This window comes from Galeopterus variegatus, unplaced genomic scaffold (genome assembly GCF_000696425.1).
Source record: "Galeopterus variegatus unplaced genomic scaffold, G_variegatus-3.0.2 Scaffold4346, whole genome shotgun sequence".
NCBI lineage: Eukaryota > Metazoa > Chordata > Mammalia > Dermoptera > Cynocephalidae > Galeopterus > Galeopterus variegatus.
The window spans coordinates 26070-36455 of record NW_007730457.1 but is presented as its reverse complement, the minus strand read 5'-3'; the positions used below and the strand labels follow the sequence as shown (position 1 = coordinate 36455).

Here is a 10386-nt window from a genome sequence, read left to right as displayed (position 1 = left end):
ATTCATAACTTGCTGAGAGTTTTTATCAGAAATGGATGTTAAATTCTACTGAATACTTTTTCTGCATCTATTGAGATGATAATTTTGCATAGTCTAAATGACGAATCAGCCCTGTTTTTCTTGATCATAACGCATCATCAGCATACACACACATATGCATATACGTATATATAATTTCAGTAGTTCAGTCTGATATGGCAATTTTTTTTAAGTTTTTTCACTCTTTTTTCACGACTGATATTGGTGTATAGTTTTCTTTTCTCATAATATTATTTGCTGGTTTTGAAATTAGCGTTAATGCTGGCCTCATAAAAAGGGTGAAGAAGTGTTCACTTTTCTATTTTCTGGGACTGTGTAGAATTGAAACTAGTTCTTTCTTAAATATTTGGTAAAATCACAAGTGAAACTATCTATGACTGGATTTTGGGGGGAAGATTTTATTTACAAATTTAATTTCTTAACTGATATAGAATTATTCAAGTTATCTACTTCTTCAGGGGTTTGCTAGTACGGGTCGCTCAAGGAAATTTTTTTCTTCATCTTAGCTGTCAAATTTTGTGTGTAGAATTGTTTGTAGTATTACTTTATTATCCTTTTAATAATGGTAGAGTATATATTGATAGCCCCTTTCATTCTTAATATTGGTAACCTACATCCTTTTTCTGTTCTTCTTGTTCAGACTCAACTGAAATTTTCAAACAGACTTTTGATTTCATTTATTTCCTCCCCTCCTCTTCCTCCTCCTCCTCCATTTTCTTCTTCCTCCTTTTCCTCTTCCTCTCTTTTCTTTATCCTCTTACTCCTCCCTGAGAGGTGCAGGGGCAAAGGTCCGAAGGTGAGAAAGGAAGGGTGTGTGGAGAACAGCATGTGGATGGGTTTCCCAGGGGTGAAAGGCCTTGTCTGTTAGACTATGGGCCTTTATCCCGAGACGATCCACAGCAGGGTTTGAAGCAGGGTGGCAGGAGCTATACTTTGGAAAGAGAGCTTTGGCAGTACATTGGAATGCAGACTGGAAGGGGCAATGCATATCAGGAAAACCAATTAGGAGGTTATTACCCTAAGGAGAGAATGGAGTCCTGAAGTAAGGCAGAGGAAATACAGGATTAATTTGGAAATGACCTGGTAACAGAAAGACTGGTGACAGATGGAGGCAGTACAGCACAGGGCACTGGAGTCAGACTCTACTATGGATCTTGGGCAAATTACATTCGTGCCTCGGCTCCCTCATCTGTAAAATGGGAATGACAGTAATAGCACCTGTCTCATAGTGTTGGTGGAGGACTACAGGAGTTAATACTATGTAAAACCTTAGGGTACAGCTTAGCACATTATCCTACTCAGGAAATACTAACTATGATTATAGAGTTCAGAAAAAAGAAGAAATGACTAAGTTGACTCCCAAGATTCTGGTTGGGACCAGACCTGCCAGAAAGTGTGTTCTGTGGACCTCTGTGGCTCTAAAGACCCTTTCAGATGGACCATGAAGTCAAAACTACTTAATGATAAAATGTATTTTATTTATTTAATAATAAAATTAAGACACCTGCCATTTTACTGTGCTAACATTTACTGTGATGATGATGCAAAAACAATGGTGGTTAAAACTGCTCATGCCTTAGCATAAATTAAAGCAGTGGCACCAAGCTATAGTCATATTCTTTATTGCCATTTATTCCCAGTTAAAAAAAAAAAGGCCAGTTTCACTTAACAATGCCTTTGATGAGGCAATAAAAGAAATAGTTTAACTGGCAATCTATTGCTAAAATTTGGGTTGATTTTTTTTTCCTTTGGATGTTTTAGATAAGCACAGATGATAAGCAAGTTTTATTAAATGGGAAAAAATGTTTTATTCATTTATCATTATGTGAGAAATACTGGTTTTCATTAAGCACTATTCATTTTTGCTTAGCTTCAAATCAATCCCATGACAATAAAAATGTATTAATACCCTGGCCAAAGCTTTGAACAATTTGAGCAACAAGATAAAGTATTATTGAATTATAATTCAATGTATAAAATAAATACCCATGAGTGCATACTGATATAAATAAGTGATTAAATAAGTCAATAAATGGCGGAGAAAATACAAATCTCCAATGCAGAAGAAATTCAAATAATGTGGATACTTCATCCTGTAGGAGGAGCAGCTAACTCCCCACTCCTTAGGTGTGGGCTGTACATAATGACTTCTTGCCAAAGAGCACAATATGGAAAGGGAGGAAAATGAGTAACTTTACAATGGAGAAACCTGACAAACACTACCTCAGCCAGGTGGTCAAGGTCAACATCAACTGTGATAAACTATGATGACAGTATGTACCCCTGATATGAGAGATGAAAATAGCATTTTACCTCTACCATCTTCCTCTCCCAAAACCATAACCCCAGTCTAACCATGAAAAGACATCAGACTCATTCCAGTGGAGGAGCAGCCTACAAAATGCTTGACCAGCTCTTCTCAAAACTGTCAAGGTCATCAAAAACAAGGAAAGTCTGAGAAACTGCTGCAGCCAGGAGAAATCTAAGGAGACATGACATCTCAAAGTGATGTAGTATATAGTATCCTGGATGAGATCATGGAGTGGTCAAAAGACATTAGGTAAAAACTAAGGAAATCTGAATAATGTACGGACTTTAGTTAATAATAATGCATTGACATTGATTCACTAATGAACATATCATATGCTAATAACTGTGCCATAATACACAATGTCAATAATAGGGGAAACTGTGTGGGGATGAGTGCACACAAGTTCTATTCTAAGTGCTCATTTTTTCTGTAAATCTAAAACTGTTCTAAAAAATAGTCTATTTATAAGAAAATAACCCTGGAATTTATTGGGAATAATTCTACCATTCATCTAGCCTCCATCACTCTAAACTAGAGACTTACAGTTTTGTAATTGCATTATCCTATGCATAACTCATAGGATATAGGGTATCAGCTATAAAAGATGAACAAGGAAGGTCCAAGACCCAGTGATAGATAAAAGACATTTAAATAGGTAATTATTGTCCTGTGAGGTGAGCATAACTGTAGAGCACAGAGAAAAGGATCTGGGACGCCTACACAGAGGAGACATAGCCAAAAAAAGAAAAAAAAGAAAAAAAGACACAGAAGCAAGAAATGGGTGGGCTGGGCTGATTTTTTTTTTTTAAACCTGTGCCTCCAAGAATGTTCCTGTTTTTCCCCCCAAAAATGAATGTGGAATAATCAAAATAATTATCCAAAAGAAGCACTGTAAGGCCAACAGTTTATTTACAATGGCATTTTAACTATGAATGTACAACAGGTAAAACAGACTTAATACCAAAATTTCTACAATTATTACAAGTATAAAGGAATTTCATATATTTCAAAGTAAATGAATTTTAAAATTGGGATGAGTGGGAAAAGAGGAGGCTAAAAACGAACATATAAAAATATAAAACAAACATGACATATTGAAAGATGAAGCCTAAAGTAGGTACCCTATAAAGGAGGGCTAAGTGAACAGAATTCTGGGAAAAAGAAATTTTATAATTCAGCCTTATGTTTGATTCAGGATCCTTAAAACTATTTCTCAATTTCTACTAGTAAGGGGAGTGCATGGGTAAGACAAAGAGCTAGTACTTAGCCCTGTGACAGGTACATATGGGAGAGAGGATCTCTATATACATTATCAAATTTAATCTTTTAAACAACCCTTGAGACAAGTGTCTGGTTATATCTTTTCTAGAGAAAACCCATGCTCAGAGGGATTCACTAACTTGCAGCAGCACAGGATTAGAACAGTCCATCTCACAGGAAAGCCCATGTTTTTTACAGACCCGCTAATCCACTGACCAGGTAGGTACTCGTAATATGGAAGAATTCACCCTGTTCCTTTCCACACAAAGCCGTTTGGGGATCCTTTCTAATTTCTCCTTTACTGTATGATTGCACTCTGTTCAATTAACAGTCCAGGGTATGACCAAAGTACATTTCTAGTAACATTGCCCTACTTCTAATTAATTTACTAGTTAGCCTAGTGCTGGGCATACGATACTCAAAGATTAATTGTACAAATGTTAACTGATATGCCCTGGTTTTCAGTATATTTTGATTATTATGTAGGCCACCAGTTTTTGCTTATGTTCAACTAATGCACGCTTGTTGGAAGATTCCCCCTCCCTTTTCTTGCCATCCTGCTACGCTGTTGGATCTCTTGGCTCTACATGGTAACAACGTTTTGAGTGACTGCAGAAGGGAATCAACTCCTGCTCTACACAGAACCACCACAGCATTATAAACGGCACGAAGTTTCTCGGGACCGACAGGGTACAGGCTTCTGACTCACCTTGGGCAAGGCTCTTATGCTTAAATTTGAGGGAGGAACAATTACTTTGCCGGCGTCACGAGACTGTTAGAAGAATCAAAAGACAAAGTGTGAAAATGGACTTCGCGGACCCGAAAGCGCCCACCGAGCACTGGTTCTTTCTAGGCTCTCAGGCCCGCGGCTCAGAAGGCGGGAGCCGGGAGCCTGGGGCGGGCCCGGGCCGCCGTCGCCGCCTCCAGGTGCATCTCGGGAAGGGCTTCCCGCCTTGGCCGCGACCTCGGACTGCCTTGGGGGCTCCGTCTCCCCGGCCCTCGCCCACCCGCTCACCGGGTACCAGGGCAGAGAAACAAACACCGGTCGCCCCGCGATCCGCCGAGCTGCTGTGGGCTCCTGGAAGCCTTCGTACCGCTCTCCAGCCCGGGGGTTTTTGTTCCCGGAGCTGTCTCCCGCCGCAAACCCTGTTGGGGGCGCATCAGCCGCATATCTGGCTTGGAGACATGCAGTCTCCGGGCGCGCTGGGGCGGGACGTTAACAGAGGCGGCGAGGGGAGCCCTAGGCTTAAATACCGGGGAAAGGAAAGGAACAGCGCCGAGCCCGCCTCCTCCCGTTAGCGCTCGGAGACGGGCGGTTCCCTCCCGCGCAGGCGGCTGCGCGGGCTCCGCAGGGCGCGCTGGCGGCGGCGGCGGGGAGGGGCGCGGCGGACGGGCCCGGGACCTGCACGTGGTGGCGACCGTTCTCCCTACCGGGCCGGTGCCCTGGAGGGCCACCGCGCTCGCGAGGATAGTGGAATGCCACCCCGGCCCCGCTAGGAGAGGGGTTTTACTCTCGGGTGCTCTGGACCTGGACGTTAGGAGGAGAGGAGAGAACGCGGCGTGGCGCTAGCCTTTCCTGCGCGGGACTGCGGGCTGGAAGCTGCAGGGTAGAGGCAATGCGCGGGCTGGAGGATTAACCCACCAACGGGAAGGGTAACCCGGGGCGAGCAGGGAGCGGGCAAACAGAGTTGATACATACCTTGATCGGCGGGATGGAGATGCCTTCCCTGAGCGTGGCTGCTCTCCGGTGGCACAGATGGCCCAGGGTGGTCCCAGGAGCCGGCCCGGCAGCTTTCAGGGCCGCACGTGTCCCGCGGCGCGCCTGGGCTGTGTTTACATTCTGCAGCCGCTCCACGTTGTGCTGCCGTCCTCGCCTCCCCATTGGCCAGCTCTTCAGGCAAAGCTTCGCTCCTCCCGGAGGGGCGGGCCTCCTCGTCCCCGCGCCTCTCCGGAAAGGCCCGGGTTCCCTGAGGCCTTGGCGGGACGACACGGCGCGCCACAGGCTGGCCATTTCCTGGCCACTCTATGCTGGCCCGAGTCGCCTCCCCCTGGCTGTACACTGGGGCTGAGCCGCAGCCTGACACCCCTGAGATCCGAGAGTTGCAGTGGGAGGGGGCAGGAGCGAACTGGCGGGAGATGCGGGAGGCGAACGGCTGGGAGCCAAGCCGCGGAGGAGGAGCCTCTGAGAGACACCCGGCTGCCTCCGGGCCGCGCTGGCAGGTGAAGTGCAGCACGGGTGGACGCGGAACGAAGGCCTGGGCGATCGATCGGACCCGACAGCCGCTCGAAGAGGGCCGGCACTGGATGAGAACAGGGCGCAACGCGCGGGCGCGCGGGCGGGCTGGCGGGGGTGGGGGCGCGCTGTCCCGAGGTGTCAGTCTGAGGCGCATGCGTGCAGGGCGGGCCTGGCCCGGCCTATATATTGGGTTGGCGCCGGCGCCAGCTGAGAGCCGAGCGGCAGCCGGTCTGGCGGTGAGGAGGAGCTGGGCGTAGGGGGGATGCGGGAGGAAAGAAAGCCTCGCTGGGCAGATCCATCCCGCCGGCGGGAGCCTAAGGGAAGAAAAGTGGGAGGGCTGAGACCTAGGCGACTGGGGGGAAATGGGTCCCCGCGTTCCGTCCCTGTCAGGACCCTTGGCAGGGGACGAGGAAGCGATGTGGGATATAGGGCTGCCGCTAAGTGGGAGACCACGGAAAAGCCCTTCATCCTAGGGGCTTCTCTATCCCACCCCCGTTTGGGGAGCTATCCCGCGGAAAAGAGGGGATGGAAAGGACCCAGATGGAGGTCTGGGTCCCCTTCACGGGGAGAAAATTTCCCGAGCAGCTCAGTTTCCCCCTTTCTTTAACTCCTTTTCCTTTCCCCCACCCCCGCATCTGGAGTCGGGATCTCGGTGCCCCTCCGAACGGCGGGCAGGGCCCGGTGGGGCTGGGAAGGAGGGAAAAGAGACCGGAGGACGTGACACCAGTCTCAGTTCCCTCCGCCCCCTGCTTCCCCGCCACCGCCGCTCTCCAAATTGGCGCGGAACCGGCTTCTCCACAGCGTTTCGCCTCCACAACCCCCTCTCTATGGCTCGTCCAGGATGGGAGGGGGGTCGTGGGGGCACTGCCCAAGCCCCACTCTGGGTGCACAGGGGAGAGGGAAGAGGACCCAGAAAAACTCGTTTGGGGAGCCCTGCCTCACTGCGCGTTCAGGGTGCTGGGGGTGCTTCGTCAACTCTGAAGACACGCGCGTCCTGGCTGTACGTACCGATCAGGAAATGCACGGATGTGTCCAACATTAATTACCATGAGATAACTACAGTGAAGGAGATAGCATGGTAAAATGGCTCAGGCCACCTTCTGAGACTTAGCTTTAACCTCCGAATCAGCGTCTAATTGGCACTTGCACTTGAAGAATGTGGATGACAATGTGCTTGACTCTGGTTTTTCCTCTCCACCTTTCAGAGGTTTCATACACCTTAAAGAAGAGAATGTCAAGACGCAGGTAACATTCACTATTTGTCTTGGAGACATGTTTCAAAATTAGCTGCTGCCTTTGACTTACTAATTAAACTTGTTTTTGAAAATTCACCGTAGTAGCCGTTTACAAGCTAAGCAGCAGCCCCAGCCCCAGCCCAGCCAGACGGAGTCCCCCCAAGAAGCCCAGATAATACAGGCCAAAAAGAGGAAAACAGCCCAGGTGATTTAAAGAGAAAGAAAGAGGGAGGGAGGAAATTCCTTGCTGGGACCTTCGTTTACTAATGGTCTTTTCTATTTTTCAGGATGTCAAAAAGAGAAAAGAGGAGGTCACCAAGAAACAGCAGTATGAGATTAGGGTAATGCAGAACTGAGCTCGGTGGGTTTGGGGTAAACAAATGCAGTATAGGAGAATAAGAAGAGAATTGTGCGTTACTGCTTTGCAATAGAAAGATTCCTCTGACACTTTTACTTCTAATGCCCCTAGAGGTCAGCAGGAAGGTGCTTATCTTTGGGTGGTTTATATGTGCCTAAATCCTACCACAGCTGCAGAGTAAGTTTGCCTTGAAGCAGCTGGTTCCTTTTTGTAAATCCCTCCCTCTTGGAGCTGCCTGGTGCACCAAGGCCCGCCTAATCTGTCCAATATACTGCTCTTTGTTCCCTCTCAGTCTATAGTGGAGGGTTCTAATAGCTGCTTCTTTGGCATAAATAGGATGTGAGATCACTGACAGCCTGGCACCCAGCCTTTTGCTACCTTTTCTTCCTATGTATTGTACAGAAAGCACTTTAAAGACAGTGATTCCCTTTGAAATCAGCATTGTTGGGGAAAGGGTCCTCTAAGTAATTGATTCCATTTTTCAGATTTTGCCTTCAAGTATTCTGAAGTATCAGAGCAGGCTTAGCTAGAAGAAGAAAAAAAAAAGCTTTCTATAAAAAATCGTGCCCTGCTATTGCTAGATACAGAGAACTGCAATTTTATGATTTTGAAATTGGTTAGTATTTTAGAATACAGATGCATTTTGTTATCACTCCATCAATACCTAATGTCTTGTATTACCAGAATTGTATTTTGTTGTCTAAAACATCCTGTTACTTTTTATGAAGATTGTCAGCTATGTTAGCTAAAACTACAAATTGTTTAAAATATTATCTTTCATTTATGAAAGATCCAGGACAGAAGCTAAGGTTTCCTATTGCACAAATAGATTCTTTTTTTTCAATGACAGAATTGTTGGCCACCGGTATTATCTGGGGGGATCAGTCCTTGCATTATCATTGAAACACCCCACAAAGAAATAGGAAGAAGTGACTTCTCCAGATTTACAAATTACAGATTTAAAAATATTTTTATTAATCCATCACCTTTGCCTGATCTAAGGTAAGAAAAATTTCGGTAATTTTATATCACAGATGAAAATTGTACTGATTTAATACCTTGCATGATTTTATCTTTTGTATTCATCATAAAATAGAAAAACTTATAAAAATTGCCTTCTTGACTAACGTTTAAGCATATATCATTTTATATGAGTAGTGCCTAGTTGTAATTGGCGTAGGTATTTAAAACACTGATTCTATAAAATTTTCATTTGCTTGCTGAGTACTATAAGACTTAACAGAACTGAATTATTTTCAATGGAGTTTAAATAATTTATCTAAGTTGTTAAGATAGAAGCATTTTAACGCTTATAGCTTTTTCAACTGATATACCAATCCTATTCGTTTCTTACCAAGCTTAGTTAGGTCTATATTTCATTCTTTTTTCTAGTCCATGAGTACAAAGAGGTACAACTTATATGAAACACAGAGTATAATAATTTATGTTTGGCTTTAATAAACAGATTAATGGAATAAGACACTTAAACTCCCTAATCCCCTCTCCCCTATACCCCACCTTACCCCCACTATTGGTGACTCTACTATTGATCTATTTGCAGATGATTGAGACTTCTACTGAAATCATATGCCTTAAATATTTAACTCTTTTAGTATTGCTTTTGAGAAATCATGGTTATCTTTAACTTTATAAGTTAAAAATGAGTGGGACTATAAAGCACTCTTGAAATCTACCAATTTAAGTTATCATAGTTCAGTTTTTTGCCGTATTATTTCAGGCTTCTACTTTCTCCTGCAAAAGAAATGGTTTCTAAATATTAAGGAAGACATTTTTTCCTAATTTACTTTGAGCTTCCAAGTTCTTCTTGAAAGTTGGATTTCAAAGTCTGAAAGTTAAGTTTATTTTGTGTGAAACAGATAGCTGGTATATTACGTAGATCATACAATTTAAATTATATCTTTTTTCCCTTTTCCATAGCTGGGGATGTTCAAAGGAGGTTTGGCTAAACATGTTAAAAAAAGAAAGCAAATATGTTCATGACAAGCATTTTGAAGTTCTGCATTCTGACTTGGAACCACAGATGAGGTCAATACTTCTAGACTGGCTTTTAGAGGTATATTCCAGCAATATAAATTTCCTTTGTCTCTGTATGATGGAAAAATAGTTAGATGTAAATGTGTGTTTTCCATGTGCTCTTAGGGTATATTATCCATTGCCAGCAAGCCATCTTTTTTGAAGTACTTACTATAATTGATAGTACCCAAAGTGGAAAATCACTTTCTATAAGAGTAAAGTCATAGGGACAGAGCCACTATATATAACCCAAACCAATTCAGAATTCCTGGTATGTGGGTATTGCTATGCATGAGGCACTGTTCCCCGTACCAAGGATACCTAAGATAAATAGAATGTATATTTGACTAGGTTTGGGATTCTTCTATGCAAAGTGAAGAACCAGGATTGGGCTTCAGGGCCCTCAAAAGTCCTTTTCTGCATTCCAAAATCAAATTATGATTAGAAATCCTGATTTCTATGTTCTAAACCATAATGTGGCTTTGTATATTTGGAAGCTCTAAGCTCTCTAGTCTGTGTAGCTTCTCTTTATTATATACATAAATTCCTTTCAGAAATACACTATACCATTAATTTAAAGGTCTAATAGTGATCCTAAACTCCCTATAGATCTGTGCCAGAATTTTCTCGTTAGGCCCATTCCCTTTCTCTGAATAATTCTAAGAGTTTCTAAAGTTATTATTGAGTAAATGATTACTTCTGTTGATATAAAACTAATTTTCCACCAATCCTTGGATATTTGCTGTCTGCAGTGTCTTTAAGATAGAGATGATGGGGGCCGGCCTGGTGGCGCACTGGATAGTGCGCCGCTTGGGAAGGGCGGCGGTGCTCCCGCCCGAGGGTTCGGATCCCACATACAGACTGGTTCCCGCTCACTGGCTGAGCGAGGCGCGGGAGCAACACCGAGGGTTGC

General features: G+C 44.3%; 1 protein-coding gene across 1 annotated transcript in view; it reads left to right on the top strand.

Annotated features, from left to right (window-relative positions):
- The first annotated feature begins 7031 nt into the window (after positions 1-7031).
- Positions 7032-10386, top strand: part of CCNE2 (cyclin E2) — an 11538-nt gene continuing 8183 nt past the window's right edge. The window contains exons 1-5 of the mRNA XM_008587352.1: positions 7032-7091; positions 7184-7286; positions 7369-7422; positions 8290-8441; positions 9378-9513. Of these exons, the coding sequence (XP_008585574.1) occupies positions 7078-7091; positions 7184-7286; positions 7369-7422; positions 8290-8441; positions 9378-9513 (459 nt within the window). The 5' untranslated portion in view covers positions 7032-7077. The remainder of the gene's footprint in view (positions 7092-7183; positions 7287-7368; positions 7423-8289; positions 8442-9377; positions 9514-10386) is intronic.